Source organism: Phytophthora sojae, assembly GCF_000149755.1.
Source record: "Phytophthora sojae unplaced genomic scaffold PHYSOscaffold_4, whole genome shotgun sequence".
Lineage (NCBI taxonomy): Eukaryota > Oomycota > Peronosporomycetes > Peronosporales > Peronosporaceae > Phytophthora > Phytophthora sojae.
In genome coordinates this window covers 1716372-1734796 of record NW_009258118.1, presented here as the reverse complement: position 1 = coordinate 1734796, position 18425 = coordinate 1716372, and the positions used below count along the sequence as shown (strand labels likewise).

General features: G+C 51.6%; 6 protein-coding genes across 6 annotated transcripts; 1 reads left to right on the top strand and 5 right to left on the bottom strand.

Moving 5' to 3' along the window:
• Window positions 1-6094: 6094 nt before the first annotated feature.
• On the bottom strand, window positions 6095-6630 carry PHYSODRAFT_259003 (hypothetical protein; the record flags this gene model as incomplete). Its single annotated transcript, XM_009527754.1, has 2 exons — window positions 6095-6176; window positions 6257-6630. The coding sequence occupies 2 exons, from the start codon at window positions 6628-6630 to the stop codon at window positions 6095-6097; spliced, it is 456 nt and encodes a 151-aa protein (XP_009526049.1).
• A 2544-nt stretch (window positions 6631-9174) lies between these two features.
• On the bottom strand, window positions 9175-9818 carry PHYSODRAFT_331025 (hypothetical protein; the record flags this gene model as incomplete). The annotated part of the gene is made up of 3 exons (XM_009527753.1): window positions 9175-9253; window positions 9329-9592; window positions 9646-9818. The coding sequence occupies 3 exons, from the start codon at window positions 9816-9818 to the stop codon at window positions 9175-9177; spliced, it is 516 nt and encodes a 171-aa protein (XP_009526048.1).
• A 550-nt stretch (window positions 9819-10368) lies between these two features.
• PHYSODRAFT_331024 (hypothetical protein) lies at window positions 10369-12120 on the top strand (the record flags this gene model as incomplete). The annotated part of the gene is made up of 6 exons (XM_009527752.1): window positions 10369-10438; window positions 10503-10696; window positions 10938-11102; window positions 11326-11562; window positions 11628-11702; window positions 11989-12120. 6 exons carry the CDS (start codon window positions 10369-10371, stop codon window positions 12118-12120), a joined length of 873 nt encoding a protein of 290 aa, XP_009526047.1.
• A 1341-nt stretch (window positions 12121-13461) lies between these two features.
• Window positions 13462-13784, bottom strand: PHYSODRAFT_399314 (hypothetical protein; the record flags this gene model as incomplete). Its single annotated transcript, XM_009527751.1, has 2 exons — window positions 13462-13638; window positions 13728-13784. Coding segments are annotated over 2 exons (234 nt in total), but the record flags the coding sequence as incomplete, so codon positions are not given.
• Window positions 13785-14276: 492 nt separating this feature from the next.
• PHYSODRAFT_501218 (hypothetical protein) lies at window positions 14277-14977 on the bottom strand (the record flags this gene model as incomplete). Its single annotated transcript, XM_009527750.1, has 2 exons — window positions 14277-14559; window positions 14616-14977. Coding segments are annotated over 2 exons (645 nt in total), but the record flags the coding sequence as incomplete, so codon positions are not given.
• A 1333-nt stretch (window positions 14978-16310) lies between these two features.
• PHYSODRAFT_331022 (hypothetical protein) lies at window positions 16311-18420 on the bottom strand (the record flags this gene model as incomplete). The annotated part of the gene is made up of 6 exons (XM_009527749.1): window positions 16311-16372; window positions 16443-16530; window positions 17088-17413; window positions 18052-18134; window positions 18215-18298; window positions 18389-18420. The coding sequence occupies 6 exons, from the start codon at window positions 18418-18420 to the stop codon at window positions 16311-16313; spliced, it is 675 nt and encodes a 224-aa protein (XP_009526044.1).
• Between the last annotated feature and the right edge of the window lie 5 nt (window positions 18421-18425).

Genomic DNA, 18425 nt, shown 5'->3' with positions numbered 1-18425 from the left:
ATTCTCACGCCCGACCCGAAGACGCAACACCAGGACGAAGTTACAGCGAAAAGGTAAGCCAATGACAGTATAGCCGCCAGGGCGCAGACTCAGCATGGCCTGTTGAAATGCACTCTGGAACGCGACGTAGCTTTAAACTCCAGTTGCCTGCTCCACGAGAGGGTCGAACGCGCCAGCAGCGACAATAACATCGACCGAATCATCCGTGAAAGGATCCGACACCCGCAGTTGACTCTCGGTGAACCGCGGAAGTGTAGCTGGCCACGTTTGCAACTGGTCCAGGAGGCCCCGGGCGAGGTCGAGACAGACACGAGACGAGTCCAACAACTCCACGCGAGCGGTGTGGTATGTCTTCAACACCTCGGCGGCTCCACGTCCACTGCCCGCGCAGATGTCGAGAACGCGCAGGTTACCACAAGTAGGCAGCGCTGCGCCGAGCTGCTCCAGCATCTCCCTGTCTGGTGCTGAGTCTATCGCCCGGCGGTGAGACCAGTGCAGATCCCTCTTCCAGCTCATTTTCTCTGTATCATGGGCCTGACAGGAAAGCTGCCGATGCTGGAGTCGAGCCTTGCTGGAACGGAGCTGCCGTGGCCGAGGCTTGCTGGGAGGGAACTGTTGATGCTGGGTCCGAGGCTTGGGCTTGCTGGATCGGCGCTGCGGAAACCGAGAGTTGCTGCAAACTTGCTGTAGTGGTGGGATGGTAAGCTTCATCTACCATGCTAACGAATGAAATGTCTTCACCTTCGGACCCGTCTAGCGCGCGCGACGTCTTCCGCTTCTTGGCGAGCTTGGGTTTTGCTCCGAAGGCTTCGTCGTACGCCGCCACCTCTGCACGGTGCTAGAGCTCCATGTGCTTGGCGAGTAGACGGGTCCTGTCGTGCCTGTTCTTGTTCAGGTCGATGCCCAAGTGGCAGCTTATGCACCGAATGTGGTGGGCGTCGCCATCGCCGAGAACATGATTTTCTACCGTTGCTTGAGCTGCCACCAGGAACGCGAACTGTAACGGGGTTACACGAGAGTTACCCGACGGGTTACGAAGTGGGTACACACTGTCTAACCTAAATCAATAGAAGAATCAGTACATGGCTTCAGAGCCACTGATTATGCATATAACTAGGGTTCACTATGCTAGATAGTGAACCGGATAGATTTACACTGTAGGCGGCTTTGCCGCAATAAAGGGAAATACAATCAGTTTGAGATTCACACAGTTAAGAGTTAAGGGTTGACTCTTGGAGCCCGTTAGGTGTACGGACTCGTACGTTCTGGTATTAGAACGGGCTATCTTAAGCTGAGACTCTGTGAGTCTGTGAGTCTGTTAAGCTTCCTCTGACGCAAACCTACGGCAGCCCCGCTGCACGAACTGCCAGATTGCGCCATTGAGCTCCCTGGCCAACTTGAATAGGAGCCCCCGGGCAGGGTCGGGCTTATCCGGGTCCGTACCGTAGAACGGAATTTCCAGCGGCGGCGGGCGACTGGAACGACCTCCTTTGCGTGGATGCGCAGCGAATCTCGGGTCTGTCGTGGCCTCTGGGGAGGTCGCGTCACCTGGGCTTAAAGCGCCCACAGCAGCGGAGCGCCGACCGGGCTGGTAGGAGCGCTCACGTCTGCAGTCCTTAAAGCATCGAAGGCGCCGACAGGAGCTCGCAACGAGGTGGCGGTGGCTGAACGCGAAAACATTGGCAATTAGGACCTTATGGGTCATCGATGCTGTCGACCTCTGGTAACGTTTTAGACACCAATTAGGGTGCTGTAGGGGCGTATTAGGCGTTTAAGAGCTAGACGCCACCCTGGTTTCTGTGGTGGGATGACAAGGGCGAGCTCATCTGAAGTTGGAACTTCGTTGTCGGCTGCGCGGTCTTCTGGATCGGCGTCAACCTCGACTTCATACCACACGTCGCTGCGCGCGTTCGCCGCGCAGTTCAACTACATTCCACGTCCATCTTCATCCTGTGGGACTTTTTTTCTTCCCGTCCTGGTACGTCAAAGCGCCGTAGCTCGGGTTTTGGGCCTTCATCATCGGATGCATCCTCTTCTGCCTCGCTGCTCTTGCCGGTATCTTCTTCCAATGAGGAACCACACGACTCGGTCTTCCGAGTCTCGAACCTGTTCAGCTGGGGGAAGCTCCCGGCGATCGGGACGTTTGTCGGCACGCTGTGCTTCATCATGGCAGCTGGTTCTACATGCCCAAGTCTATCAACCGCGTTGACGAAGACACGCACTGCATTAATACGGTTATCACGTACTATCAGCTCGGTATTGTAAGCTTCATCATTAGTAGCGCCGCGATGAACCCTGATGTATATCTGGCGGCGAACAACACCACCAGGAGCGACAAGTTCGACAGGTAAATTAATGTCGAGTGTGTAGTAAGTGCGCAACGCACCATGTTCCTTACAACTATGACCAACTTTGACTCATACTACGTACCATGTATTGAATCCACCATTAGATCTTTGCTGAGTGCCGTGCACACGAAGCCTCCCTTCCTTCGCCGTCTTTGGACTGCCAACCCCCAGAGGATCACAGCCCAGACCATCCCCAGCACGGTAAGCAGCATTATGCTCTTGAGTCCGTCCTCGTCCTCATTGCTCAGCGGGTTAAGCGCTGCGTCACCGTCGTCCTCCATCGTGCCACAGTTCGGACACCACTTGTCTCGCACCACATTCATAACAATCGGCATCGACACGCCTTCGAACACGTAGATAACCATGGACCGACGCGAAGACGGGAACAGATCGAACACGCCATCATCTCGAGACCCCACAGAGCGTGCGTTCAGAAGAGCGCAATGGTGACGCACGTGAGGAAGGCGCCTTTAATCCGAGATGGAGCACTTGACGAGCACGAACACCTCGGCGATGGTCTCGGAAACGAAGAGTGACGAGACTGCCATGAAGCATCCTCACTCCACTTCACTTGGCTCGGCCGCTAGAACGCTTGTCTTAGCACCGACTTGGGCCGTGGGAGGCGTGTGTTCCTCACTCTACGACCCCCTTGACGGTTCTTTTGATCACGGCTATGCTGCGGACCCGGACCCGCGTCGGCCACTTTCGTTTCGTTTTTGCTTTCTTGAATCAGTTCTTAATTTACCACAATAACTGCAAAACCCAAGCCAAATCGCCCGTAACCGAGAAAGAGAATGCCTCGGTGCCGACAGTGGCGGAATGAGCGATAACAACCAAGAGGTCTCACCAAGGGAAGAGGATTCCCCCAGGCAGCTGCACACGCGACAATCTATATTTATCCCAGTAAGTGTCGAACAAGAAATGTTACATAGCAGCTGCGATAAGTTCAAAGCAAAATCAAGCCCGACAAGTGTAGGAATGTGAGAAATAAGAACATAAACATAAGGCAAGATAATGCGTCTGACTAAAGCATGCTAATGTCTAGATAACAAACTTTCTACGTGTTAGCAGCTGCGATAAAATTCAAATCAAAATCAAGTTACACGACTGTTAAAGTGTAGGAACGAGATCAGATATGGTAGATAAGACTTGAAGTAAGAGACCTAGCTAATATCGGACCTGTGCTTTGCCATGACATTAGCAGAGTATGAAAGCCGATTAACTGATATAGCAGTGAAGACTGTGGCAAAGGTGAACCAAGGGTTGTAGCATCTGGTAGCTTAAGTTTAACTTTGAGCTTAAATCTAAAGAAGGTGGAGTGTCACATGGTTTAGCGATGTTTTCACCGCTTCCACCTTGATCTCTGTTTGCCCCCCCCCTATGGGGCGTCACAAACAGTAGAATACATTTGTAGTATAAGGTTTCAATGAGCTCAGTACCGTTTGGGGGGGGGGCATTTTGGACAGTAAATCAGGGTCCTAGTCTCTAAGCGAATGCTGGCAATAAGGTTGTTTCAATGTTGGCTCTAAACACTGTTGGGCTGTCGGTGCCACAACATTACTCTTAAGTTGCTTCCTAAAACCAGGTATACATATCGAAAGGCAATCCGTATGATGTCTTATTTGTAGCGGTTAGCCGGGTAGCTACACTTACAACTGCGTGCTGCTGCAATCGTACAAGGTCTTACAGAACCCAACCACTATTTGTGTAGCCTTGTCGAATCAGTATATTATTCTTCCAGCCAAGACCGGAAGCATAAGCGGGCTGGAGCATTTCTATCGGTACACGTTCTGATTTTTCGTCAAAAATACCCTCTCACTGGACTTTTGTATGGCGCGTCCCGCACTACCCCTATTTAGAAACGTGAAACTGTTTATAAAAGTTCTTGTTATTTCGCCATTTTCGTCCACTAAGTTTCCGAAGACAACTTAGAAAAAACCTATAAAAAGCTATATAGAAGCACACCGAAGGTGTGCTTCCAGATTTGGCTGAAAGACCTCATGCGCTTGCGGCGCGCTACTGTTTTCTAATGAGCGCGAACGTCCCAAACCCCTGTTCTCTATTGCGCTTACAGGCGTGCTCCGTGTCCCTATTGACGTAATTTCAGCAAACGGTCACGGGAAGCTTATACTCGTAGGACACAAGTCGTCAAGTAAAATTGTAAGCGTTCTGTTTTTACAATTTTATGTAACTTAAACAAACATTAGTTGTAGTACCAGTCATATTTTAAGGAGTGGACTAATAAAAATAGAATTATTTCTAAGCTGCACTTTCAAAATACTGTGTACCAAGGCTGATTCTTTTTCCCGCACTCAGGAGATTCACTATAACTTCTTCATTTCTTCGCATGAAGGCACCTAACCTACATCCCGTCGCTTTCTTGCATTTTCTCTACTTGAATATCCACTCCTTTCACTCTACTTCGTTGTGGTTATGGAGAACGAGATATTTGAAAAATGGATGTCAAAACAAGTTGACCGACTTGGTGAATCTTTAGATTTCTCCCAGGGCCCGGGAGCGCCCCTCATTACGTAGGCACTCAGAAGTTAGGAGTTTCCTCAGAATTCAGACTTTGCAAGTCTTTCACAGAAGTTAGAACAAAAGATCCTCAAAAATAAGTAGCACCCGAATTTGGATGATTTTGTAGGAAGTTCCCGGGTCTATCCCCAGCCCGGTCGTCCCTTACTACAGGTAGCCAGGTCCCGTCCAGCCCGACCACCCGTAGTGTTCCGCGTCCACCACAGGTAACCAGGTCCCGTCTAGCCCGGTTGCCCATAGTATTGCACGCGTCCACCTTTACAAACTTACACCGTTGTCGTTGTCGCGTTCACGCCTAGTTGAACCAGTATAGGGCCGACTGCCAGCAGTTGCGAGGCAGTACGACGATCAACCAGACAGGTACTGGCCCCTTCACCAAGCATATCGGGGATAGGGACGGCTGGGAGGGGAAATACAATCGGCCTGGGCTCCGGCAAGCCACAGGCGACTCCCACCGGACATGCAAACAGCATCTCCGTCACAGTACTTGGGCACGCCCAAGCACTTGAAACGGCTGTCCTTCACGGCCAAGGTGCTGTCAGGAGTGCACCTCGCGCCCCCACGGCTTCTCTCCGTGGTCCCGCCACCCTACTCAATACATCGCCCTCATCTGTGCACCACCCGCCACTATCGCTTACCTTATGCCACTTACTCCTGTGTCTAGCCGACACTTCCCTGGTCGCAAGACACGTTCCTGGTACTAGGCCACAGGAACCCGCGTTTCGGCGCAACTGAGTGTATTACAAGTCTTGACTCGTTACTATCCAGCAACAAATCGCATCTAAGGGTCGAGCTGCCACACCGCAGCTCGTTGCCCCCACTTACTTCTAACCCCCGTCGATCTACCCTATCCTGTCCACTCGGCGCCTTCTAGCCTACTTTGACCTCTCCCTCTCGGGCCCTCATCTCCTTCCTCGTGGCCTCCTGGCCTCACACTCGCTCTCCGACGTCGCCTCTCCTCTCTGCATACTCGTTCTCTGTCTGGTTCGCAGGTCACCTCGCCTTGCGATCTTCTGCAGCCGTCAACTTCAACTGCTACCTCCTGTCGCACGCAACGGTAGCCCACTGGGTCGCTTCCGTCACCGCTCGCCGTCGTCACCAACTGCCGCTCGGTATGCCACACCAGCTACTACGTCAAGTCGATCACCACTTGGACGCTGTTCCGCAGATCCTGCTCGTGTTCTTCAGAGGAGGGACGAGCCACCACACTACACGCCATCTGCGGCTCCAAGATCGTCCTCGATCTTGCGGGCGTCGAGCAACTCCTCGAACTCCGCTGCCGACAGCCACCTCCGTTCCGATGGTCCAGCCCGCCGAACTCCATACTATACTTCATGCTCCATCTCGTACCTGCCGGCACGATTACGCACTCGTCGTCGCGCAACCTCCACGATGTACCCTGCGGTGGGCATTTGCAACAACTCGGGCATGGGTACGGAACGCCGAGGCCGACCTCTGCCTCGTAGCATCTCCACGGCTGCTCGGTCGCCATCACCACCGCTTCGGCCCGCATCTCCATCTTGATCACCTTCGTCTCGCTGCTGGTGTGCACGTAATTCTTGTGCGTGTCCTCCTTGCCCGTGTTCGTCACCGCCGACGGCTTCTTGACCACCGTGAAGCCCACTAGTCTTCGCTGCTCCTGCCCCTTCCTGCTCGTCACGCACAAGCTGCCGACACGATGCGCGCGCTTGACGTGCGACATCAGCTTCTTGCCGTCGTTGCTGCTGTATTGGTGGCTGCTCATCGCCACCCTTGGTCTCTTCGTCCACCGACATCTTCCTCTCTCCGACGCCGCTTCTTTTGTGAAGAAACCACTGCATCTGTCGCTGCTTCCGGCCGTGCGTAGCACGCGGTCGTAAACCCAGGAAAACTGAAAAGTAGCTAGTCGAAAATTTATTTGGGGTAGTCATTTTAACTTTGAACTACTGTAAAAACTGTAATTATGCCCCCTCCCTCTAATAGTGCCCCACCCCATGAAATTTGACGTCTTTGGCTGGGGACTTGCGATAGTGCTCCACCCTCAAATAGAGCCCCACTCCAACCTTTTATGAGAAATTGAGTTTGATTTTTTTCCCTCATAAACTCCAAATATTTCACATCATAATCTTTAGGTTTGTATGTTCACTTACCAATGTCAGCGATTACTGTCAAATTTATTCTGTAAATAGACTTTTAAACGGTAGTTATTTTTGGTGCCGCATTCCCTTTAATAGTGCCCCCCTTGTAATAATGCCCCAGGTTGGCAGGAGGGGTACTGCTGCAATACCCCACGGGGCATAATTACAGTTTTTACAGTAGATATTTTTTTGCGTCGAAAATAGTCCCATATGGCAATTTCAAAATTATAAAGTAGATAGTAGAAAAACCGCACCCATCTTCAACCTTAAAAACTATTTTTAAAAAACTATTTAAATAGTTTTTCTTATTATTTAATATTAAAAAGTAGAAGTAGTTTTCGGTGAAACCTTAGTGGAATGTTAAATGTGACCTACCAAGACTCATTCCAATGAGTATGGGGATTCACACAATACCGGCCTCTCGACGATTTATAACACGACAAATTCAGATGGCATTTTCAATGAACCTGTCTAACACCTGCACAAGAGGAGGGTACGTCGAAATATTCTTATGAGTCATGAGTGAATGAGCAGGTCGAATTGGGAGCTTTAACGCAGATGGAGGAAGTATTATTAAGTTGAGTGCTCTGGTTGCATGTAGTATAACACGATGTACACCATTTCCGGGTCGTTCTGCCCAAATGCTCGATTCAAAACAACCATGCCGAAAAAAAGAACATTATACACGTCGGCCTCCGACCAGAACAGCACACGGGTTCAAAACAACCACCGTCGTTTTCTAAATACCAATGTGCCAGATTTCAACAAATGTCATTGTGTCGTATTGATGTTCTCAAATCGAGAGAATTTTACTGAGATAGCATGTGTACCGTAAGGTATGCTGCTACGCAGCCGGCACAGGATTAAATCGGTGTCGCATGAAACCGTGCGTGTATCGCACCTGTTTAAGTATCCATCATATATTGAAACTTTATGAAAGTAAACTTAATAGGTCATGTAAATAATTATCTAGTTGGTCTCTATCGGTGAGGAAGCATCAATCGCATCATCAAGTTTCATTCGAACCATTTCCCATTCTCACGCCCGACCCGAAGACGCAACACCAGGACGAAGTTACAGCACGAATGTAAGTGCTTGCCAGGGCGCTGTTGCAGCTAATAGCTTGCTTGTATTTGATTATTAACAGCGCGGAGGTAAGAAAGTAAATTGATATTATCGCAAGTGGGTTATTGCACTAAGAAGCTGCTTTTCTGGTAGTTGTGGATGCTCATAATATAATACGCACAGCGCGAACGACTGGTGCGCCGCAAGTGCGGCGCGCCTAAGTCGTGTGCGCTGTGCGTATATCTGTTCTGTTTTATTTTCGCTATCTCAGCCCCCGCGAAGCCCTAGTCTCGAAAATGGCAATCGTTGATCGGCTTCCCTCCGTGATATCACAAAAAGGACAGCTGGGGTACTGGTTTGCGGGCCAAAGCCCAGGTGTTCGCAGTTCGGTCTTTTTTTTACTGTAAGCTTATTCCAAAACCTGCACAGTAGAAAACTTTATTTACTACTAGTAGTACTATGTAGTAGCGCTATGCTTGCCGCAGAAGAGCATTGCATGAAAACGTTCTTGAATTTTAGCGCTTGCTCTTATTTTTGTACTGTGAAATATCATGCGTCAATTTGCTGGATGGCTTACGCCGCTCAATCTGCCGTAGCGGATCTACGTGAACTCACACTATTGGACTGCTACTGGGGAGTCCCCGTATGCGGCGCTGCAGCAGTGCGCGGCGACGGGCGTAGTCAGCCGTCATAACCGCAAATTTCATTTCATTGCATAGTAAGCAGAGGGCTTATTCTGCACAGTACTCGCTTGCTCAGGTCGTATAGCTCGTTGTTCATTTGTTCTCTTCACATGCTCACACACCAAAGACGTCAACACTCGATGGCAGCAGAGGACTCAACTTACGTCCCCGCGCCGGAGCCACTCGCGTAGCCCCAACTTTTATTAGCAATCAGTCCTTGTCTCTAGCCGCCGTGCTGGTCGGTGCGGCAGCTCGTGCTACTGCTGTGTCTTGGTCTGGAAGTCTTGAGATCTTGGAAAGGCGGAAAGAATTGGATTGTAAGTCGGGAAGTCTAGAAGAATTGGATTGTGGGTGCGGCTTGGCCGCCTCTTCACCGCGCACGCTCTCCACCACACAGTCGCTCGTGTAGGAGTTGTGTGTCATCTATGTGTACCCCTTGAAGATCTCGTTGAAGTTGAAGTTGTCGTACTTGCTGTCTTGGTCGTCCATGTCGTAGCTGCTGCTCGCGTCCATGATGTCCTCGGGAATTGGTCGCCCCGCAAATACCACTCACTATTACTCTCTCCCTCCAACGTACCATCGTCCTCGATGGTAACGAGCTGCTGGTGCTCGTTGCCATGAGCCACCCATCCGCTTGATCGTCGCTGTGCTACTGCTGCGTGCCATCATATCTGATCTGGATCCGTTGTCGTCCTTCGAGCGATAGCCGTTGTCTTGGTCATTCGTTAGTCGGTCCCTCTCCGAAGCTGCTCTTTGCCTCCGTGTCGTTGCCACTCGCTCTTCGTCCGAAGCTGCACTTAATCTTCGAAGCTGCTCGTGGTCTCCTTGACGTTGCCACTCGCTCTTCGTCCGAAGCTGCACTTAATCTTCGAAGCTGCTCGTGGTCTCCTTGACGTTGCCAGTCGATCTCCGTTCGAAGCGGCTCGTGGTCTTCGAAGCAGCTCGTGGTCCTCGAAGCTGCTCGTGGTCTTCGAAGCTGCTCGTGGTCTTCGAAGCTGCTCGTGGTCTTCACGACGTTGCGAGTCGATCATCCCACCAAGCTGCACTTGCCTTCTCGGGGACGCCATTTGCTCTCCCTCCAACGCTGCTCCTCGTTCTTCCGTAGATGTCAGTCGGTCATCCAACAAAGCTGCACTGTAGTCGTCTGTCGCCTCCCTCAAAAGCTGCACCTCGTCTTCCTGTCGATAACAATCGGTAAAGCTGCACTGTCTTAGTCAGTCGCTCTCCCTCCGAAATTGCACCTCGCATTCCTATCGATGTCCTCCTCCTCCTCGATTGCCGTCCATAACCCACCGGCGACCGCTCTTATCTCGATTTTGCAGGGATAAGATTAATATAGAAATTTGTAAACTGGCGGGATAGGGTAAGCGAGGTCCCCAGCGGCCTGCCCCGACTCTTCGGGTTCCACCGGCTGTCAATCTCATTGGTCAGAGTTATCCAATCAAAGCTTGGATACGGCCGTAATATTAAGCTCTGTCGAGATTTCGATCGAAAAAACCTTGGCGTAATTCGCAGGATAATGCGAACATTCGCTAAGTGAGTGAATTGTTCTGAGCTGAATATCGCGGTTGATGGACATGCTCGGCAATCGCTGTGACACTATCCACGGCACGGCACATGAGGGACACCTTCTACTGCAACGACGAGACGTACGAGGCACAACCGAAAGCAGAACAACTCAATCTCGGTACGCTGCTCACTCTAGCCAGCCTGTTGCCCCATTGCTGACGTGTTTCTCGACTGCAGGCAAGGCGAGCGCTGGCGGCACCAGTCCCCCCCATTCCATCGGCAGTACACCCGCCTGACTTCCTCCTTCCTCTTCGCCATGCAGGGCTACGGCTACTCGCAGTACCAGGCGCACTCGCCGCACCACCAGCGCAGCGGCGAACTTCCCAAGCTCTACTACAAATCACTGGACCACGGCACCGATAGCGGCGGCTTCAATGTCCCAGCGTGCATGAACTCCAGCAGCACGTGAACCCAAACAGCATGCAGGCCCAGCACCAGGCCCGACGCCGCAGCAGGGAGACTTCGACTACGAGCCCATCAGCACCCAGGCAAATACTACGCGCTGTCACCCAAGGCCTATCGATACAGCTGGGGCGGCTCTCAGAGCCGCTCTGTTGGGCTGCGGTCATACGTCAGCCCACACGGACAAACGTTCGCGTGAGGCGCCCTAAATGAAGGAGAAGAAGCGCGTGTTCAAGCTAAACGATGGCATCAACCATCACAAGACGCTGCAGGACAAGGCCGGACGATCAAGCAGCCCATCGTGTGATCTCGAATCAGAGTGCGGAGCGCGCCAAAAAGCAGGCGGATCGCCGAGGACCAAAATGGTGGTGGCTAAGGCGGTGGCGTCAGCGATGAGGGCTATAATACCCAATGGTGCTGCCAAAACAGGCTCTCACTGCAACAGCAGCCTTTGCAGGCGGATGCAGTGAGTATGTGTTTTAGTGTAAGGGTCTAGTATAAAATAAAATAAAGGCATTCCATAGAATTGAGCGACAGTCAAAATCAACCTGTCAAAAGTCGCGGTCGCTCCTCAGTGGTACAGTACACATCGTGTGTGGGGAGATCTTCTCCGAGAAGATCATGGCCGACGCAAGTATGTACACCGACGACACGGCGGCCGACAGCAGCAGCACTATGGGTGGCAGCAGCAGCGATGACGACGAACGCTCGAACCAACAGCAGCTCACAGCGCGAGGACGCTCCGAGAGCCAGGGGCAGCTCAACGATCAAGATACCGACTTAGACCGCTCCTCCTACTTTGTTCTCTCGGGCCCTAACTACACCTACGAGGCTGTCCCGGTGTGCATGTATGTCCTATTTGTGGTGGCTATTTGATATCTAACCGTCCTGCTTGCATACAACAGGCTTTCACGCCGGATGTCAACCGAACCGCGTCAAACAACAAGAAAATTTATGGCAAGCCGGTGTCTGTAGGGGAGGTACGTACACGTATCTTTGGTGTTTCAGTGGGCGTCACGATGGCTCAATTCCGATGAATGCCTAGACGTTGGAGAGATTTCAATGGCACCAGGGGTTCCTTGACTTTCACACCCTCCAGCCAGTGCGCAAACCTTCACGCGACCGGGTGGGTATGCGAATTACTTGAGTTCTGTGGCGTAGTCTAACAAATGTTATTACGCAACAGGTTTACGAGCCTAGATTCAGGTTACCAACCATGTAGACGCATTTCTAGCCGCCCTTCCGCTCTACGAGATGTATGCGCAGTTTCAGAATGACGAAGACTCGAGTCACATCTACGCGTGGTTGCAAGCGTCCCTGAAAGCCTCGAAGGAATTTCACGCGTTCTGTGGTGCCAGGTGTACTCCCAACGCTAACGTGCCATTGACCTCTGTGTAGATAACGCTGTCTATGATAAAGCGTCGACAGCGCCTGTGCGAGTGGGATATTGAACGCTTAGACGCTTTTCTCGATTCCCATGTTGAACACCATATCGCCATGGAGGCAGATGAATCGTACGACGAGAATGCTATCCGGGAGCATACCAAGGAGGGGGTTTTCAAAGAGCTCGAGTATAAACCTCGAGTCCAAGAAGCCGCTGCGCTCGAGTGGCTTGCTGTCTGGACGCATCAAACCGAGGTGATGTTTCCTCGTCTTGGGGTATCGTTGAGACGCTAGTACGTCGGAAAGAGCTTAACCCAGCTTCACAGAAGCATACATATTTTGTTAGCGATGCTGAGATGTAATGAAGAAGCCCATGCCTACATATATTCCGTCATCGCTTTCTTATTGTAGCATAGATCTCAACGTTGACAACCAGCTTGGGATTCGCTCTCCCTCACAAGCGTATTTGAATTTAAGTTTGTATGACAGATGTCAAGATTGACTTCGGAGTGAAACATAGATCTCAGCGTTGACAACCAGCTTGACCGCCGTCGAGTCAAAGCTGGCTTCGCTCTCTCTTACAGGTGTATTTTGGCAAGATCGACTTCGCAGTGAAATATTGACTCCCACCTAATTATCCGACTCATTCTGCTGCTCGGTCCCGCTGAGCGTACATTCCACCGCGCCGAGCAGCTCCGCCAGCACTTCCGCCACGGCCTCCCGCTCGCTCTCATCCGGGGGCCTCTCAGTCGCAGTTACACCTTCTTCATCCTGTCCTGCTGCATCTGCGCCTGGCCGCTCTGGCCGATGCACTTGTACCTCTACGTTTCGCGAGACACTTGGAACCGGTAACTGCGAAGATGACACCGAAGCAGCCCCATCGGCATTCTGAACATCGGGCTCGTATTGCCTTGGCAGTACAGCATCCGAGGAAGCTGTGTCCATCGTTTCCGCGCGTAACTCCTCCTTCGACCGACGCATTCGGATCCGTCCGACCTTTTCAGAGTGCGGCAGTTGATCTCCGTTCTTGCATTTCGAGTGCCAAATGTTAAAGCACGATGCAGAATTACCATCGGATACGTGTCGCGCCTTGGAACACAAAAACCGTCTTCCTCGATCAGTGGAGCACTGCTTGCAGTAATGACGCGTTGTGCCGGGAGGTCGATTCGATCCAGGACTGCCAGCACCACGCAGTACCGAACAAACTTTGCACACGCGAAACTTGAACTTGCCCTTCGCTGTCTTGTCCGTCGACACCATCAATTGATGCTTCGAGCTTGCTAGCGAGTACGCCGTCGAAACTGGTGCCTGGTTAGATCTTAGCTCCACCTCGGTAACAGCGGCTTCGGCGACTGGCACCGTGTCCAGGAAGTCATCATCTCCGAGAGCGAGTAGCTCCTCGTGTAGCTGAATGCGAAAATCCGCCTGTGAAAGAGGTTTTCCCCCCACCAGCTTCGTGTACTCACGGTGGGTGATAAAAGCGTTAATAACAGCTATGTAGAGAAGCCCGTAGAAAACAGTCTTGTAGTATTTCTTCGGTCACATGACTCTTTGGATGGAGTACCTAGTCAAAAGCATTTTCAGCGTAAGTGATGGGCGGCAGAACCGCAACAGAGCAACACGTACCTTTGCAGGCGTAACTGGTCGTGACTGTCAACACCCCCCATGTACTTGTTGAACAATACCACAAACTCTGGACACGGAATGTTTGCCTGTGAGCCGTCCTTTTGCTTCCTCTGCACAATCGCACGTCTAGCGGAGGCCCCAGTCGCCACAAAGTAGCAAATTTTCGAGTCAACCCACCGCGTCGAGTACATTTGACGATTCGTATTGTTTCGAGCAAGAATGTATGAGCCGCGCGGCATCCCTCTCGAAGCTGGTTTTTTGTCGGTCTTCAAGTCTTCGGGGAAGCCAAGACGCGTCGTAGAAACCGTCCCGATATTGTAGTACCCCATGTCCATCAAACGAAACCCCAACGTCACCGAAGAATACTCGCGATCAGTGATGATGATTCGCTTCTTGGATCGATCCACCCGACGCTGTCCCCACAAGGCTTTAAGGTTTCGAACCACAGCAGCTGGTCCACTTCTGGTGTCAACAAATTGACTGTTTTGTTTCTTACCGCAATAAACCTCGAACCTGAGCATGAATCCACAGCGTTCGGATACTGATTACATAAAATAGCGCAAATGAGCATACCTGGAGCAGTAGTGGGTTTTCCCGCAACACACAGCGAACAGCTTGGTGCCGTACTTGTGCGGCTTATTCTTCAGGAAAACTCGTATTTTGTTCCGCGAACTTCTTGAAGGGATAACCATCTCGTCAAATGCAACCCAGCGCCCTAGTTCCATCCCACCCTTGAAAGTAGTCTGTAACTTGTTTATCACGTTTCGAATCTTCCATGCCCGGTCCGTCTTAGCCTGCGGAGACTGGTTGTTCGTAAAGTGGAGAAATCTGGCGAAGGACGTGTTAGTGGGCCCTTTATTAAAATAACGTGGAAGTCACAGTACCTGTTAATCTCCTTGAAACGCTTGCGAACCATAAATGGCGACCAAGTTCCAGCTGGGATCGCTCCACGGGCTCGCGTCTTCCAATGATCTTCCAGTCGAGACTTTATCGGGCAAATAGCCCTGGATATTACTAGGGCCAGAAAATGCATGATCTCCGCGGCAAGAACGTATTTGAACGCGTCCAGCTCCTTTTTCTTTGCTTGAAACATTTCCTTGCGTTTGTGGATGTCGTCCTTCTTCTTTTCAATGGACAACTTCGCCTGTCGAAGTCTTTCCGGTCGTGTCTGACGCTCGTAACGATTAGTTTCCTCGGCAATCTCCGTCCAGAGAGTCTTCGGCATGTAGTAAAAAAAGATCAGAAGGTTTCATCGTTTTCGCTGCCTCTATAGCCAAGGCAGTAAGTTGAGGAGGGTCCGTAAACACATCCGTAGCGCCGGACAGGTCCGAGTCATCCCGTTCGTCGGTTACCGGTAGCAACTCCCAATCATTGTCAGACATGCCTCGAAGCATTTCATCTGTTATGTAGTCCTGGGGGCCGGCAACCGCGCGAATTACCTCTGCTGTTTCGACACTAAAACTTTCGTTTCCGGTATCACCCGCAATATAAAGCTCATCTGCAAAATCATCTTCAGAATCGTCGTCGGCACTCTCGCTAGAACAGCCATCCGATTCCAGCACCTCGTGATCGTCATCAATACCCACGTTCACTTCATCAGCAAGCATCTCCGCACGTATTTTCGATTTTTTCCCAGATACTCGACTCCCGGGAGACGAAAGAGTACGTCGATTTGCGAGGGTGGTGCGGTTGTTTCTGCTGTCTGCCGGGGCGATTTTCTTTTTCTGGGAGCCTTGCCTGACCCTCTGGAATCTGCTCGCGGTACTGGCGTATCATCCGCATCCGCATTGTTTGAGATCCCGTCACCCCAAGGCTCAACACCACCACCTGCATTTGAGACCGCCTCTTCCTCGGTAGTCTCGGGAAAATAATCCGGGTAATCGTACTCGTAGTCATTTTCGGTTCGATCATCGGTTTGCCGGCTCTCGGTAGCCACATTGTCAGCATCATTGGTTACTCCCACTCCATTATTTTCTGGAATCGATGCTCTGCTTGCTTGGCGAGCTGTAGATCCACCGCTGGGTTTCTCGTTCTCATCGGTATCTTTCCGAGGGCTGTCATGGCCTACCGTCCCGGTAGCATTGGTGACTTCAGCTGGAGCTAGATTTTCGAGCATAGTTTGACGTGCTGCTTTCTGGCGACGCCTAAACTTCTCCAATTTGTCAGGGCAGTTGAGATTGGAGGCAGGCTCCCAGCTCGTTTGGGAATATTCCTTCCATTTCACCTCAACGTAAGACAAGCCAAAACGAAAAGTTTCACGAAGAATTTTTTCCACTTCGTACACTTCCTCCGAACCTGGGCACCATTATTACAGTTAGTACATTTTTCCCAAAACCAACATAAGAGCATGTGACAAACACGTGCTGCTTGTTACCTTCAGAACCCTCTTGGTGTTTTGCAGGGATTTTAGCCGTCACGTGGCTACCTCGGTCAGGCAAGTCCGCTTTTCGGGTTGTTTTTTTCTTCAACGCGCGTGCCTCTTGAAGTTGTGCTGCCTTGAACTTGTTGAGGAGCTCAGGACAATGCAGATTCGATTCCGGCTCCCACGACGTCTCGTTGTAACCCTTCCATTTCACATGTTACTTGGGCTCTCCACGCACGAACTTCATCTCGATGATCTTCTCGACTTCAAACTCGTCGTCTGCGGCATTATGAACGTCTACTATAAGATCGCTACGACGCTTTGCTAGTGAAAGATGCGTTTTGCTTACCAGATGCCTCGGAGTTCACTGTCCTCGCTGCTTTTCTTCGCGCCTTCCGGGGCGGTTGGGCGTCGCGCCCGCTGCCTACTCGGCGCTTCTGTGCCATCTCAACGAGTGACGGTGGAGGGGGGGGGGCAAAAGGCGCACTTCTTGCATCCGGATACGTGGGCATTGTTGACCTTGATCATACAACTATACTGATATTAAATTTTGAATCTAAACACATCTGGATACGAAGCACGACAGAGCAGATCGTATACTTGTAATATCTCGATGTTGAGTTGCAAGTGCCAATGTTGACATCGCAGGTGAATTGCTTAGCAGATTCCTTTGGCAATAATAAATAGACTGGTACTGCTAGATGTCCTAAACTGTTTCTAGAGCTCCTCAACATTGTTTTCACAGTGATAAATACACGCTCGGCGTCGCACTCACCGTGTACGTAACCCGCTACATGACAACGGGCATCACGACCGAGCTCGCGAGAAGCGAAACGACGGGCATGACGGCCGCACACCCACCCACGTGCATGTAAAGAAGAGGGATTCAACGTTGGGCTGGGGAATGTCAACATTGACATCGTGAGGCGCTGGAACTCCAGATCAGCGAGGCATCGAAGCTCACCAGAAAACTTGACGGCAAGCATAGCGGCACCCGGAGCAGCGACTGCTGTACGGCGAGCATAGCTGCGGCAAGCATAGTGGCGGCGTAGGCGACAGATGAACAGCGAGCATGGCGGCGGCGGCGAGTGCGAACGTCGGGCAGCATTCCGGTGAGCCCGGTCACAGCGTCACGGCGAGCGTAGCGGTAGCGGGGCAGCGAGAGCAGCATGACGAGCATGGCGGCGGCCGGCATGGGCGACAGCAGCACGGCGAGCATAGCGGCGGCCAGAGTAAGGATCAGCAGCATGGCGAGCTTGGTGGCGGCCTTGGCGGCGACGGTCGATGCGAGCCGGGCGACGGCATAGTTGGGGAAGCGCGCTGGAGCAGTAGCTGGCGATTTCGGAAATGAGGTTTGGGATTGAGCGCCGCGGAAACGATCTTCTGGCACGGATCGCAGCGCGAGCGTGATTGGCCGCGAAATGGCTGACCAATTACGCGTCGCAAATTCAAACGATGGGTGCGCTGATTGGCGTAGATACCGGGGCGAACCCACGGGCGAAAATCTGCGTGTTGCGCGAACTCAAAGCGCAAGTTGGAAAAGCGCGCGAAAAGCTGTGTGTTGCGTGAAGCTTGATGGCTGAAGCCAGGCTGATACCACTTCGTGTGACCTTTGGATTGAGCCAATGCTGATTGGCTTATTAGCTTCAACTTCAACCCTCGATAAGCACTCCGAATTATAGTAGTTCTTGATTTAGTGACTACCTAGTACGAGGGCATTTCTTTTGCAGTTCTATAGTAACTTACTTTTGCAAGTTCTTCTGCAACAGAAATGATGGCAAACGGTGCCTGAACGTCGCTCGCCTCGCTACCTAGGCCAGTGTGGTGTCCTCACAAAACGCGGTACCCGTAGATATGAAATACCAACCAATGCGTGCACACGGTTTCTATAGGTGAGCGCTAGCACCATTGATCTTGTCCGTCGAAAAAGCTCTGCTTCTGGGTGGTCAAAAGCTCACGAGACAGCACACTAATTCCCTCCTGTTCCTCGACAACACTGATACGAATAGACGCCAGTGACTTCAGCGAGGAATACGCCGCGCTCGCTAAGAACACGGATGGTTGATGACCCCCCCCCTCCTTTATTTTACTGCAATTTACGACATATAGGAGCCCACACACCGCTTGACCTCCCATGCCGCGCCACCGTGCTCCCGGCTGGGAGGCAGCGATGCACGGTGGTGCGGCACTGGTGACTTGGCCGGCCTGTAACAGGATTACACGCACAAGTGGCTACAGTCACTTGTAACTCTATCAGATACGACGTCTGTTAGAGGTTCGAAAGACTTTCTCGACCTTGGTGTAGACACACCAAAGGCTGCATACATTTACG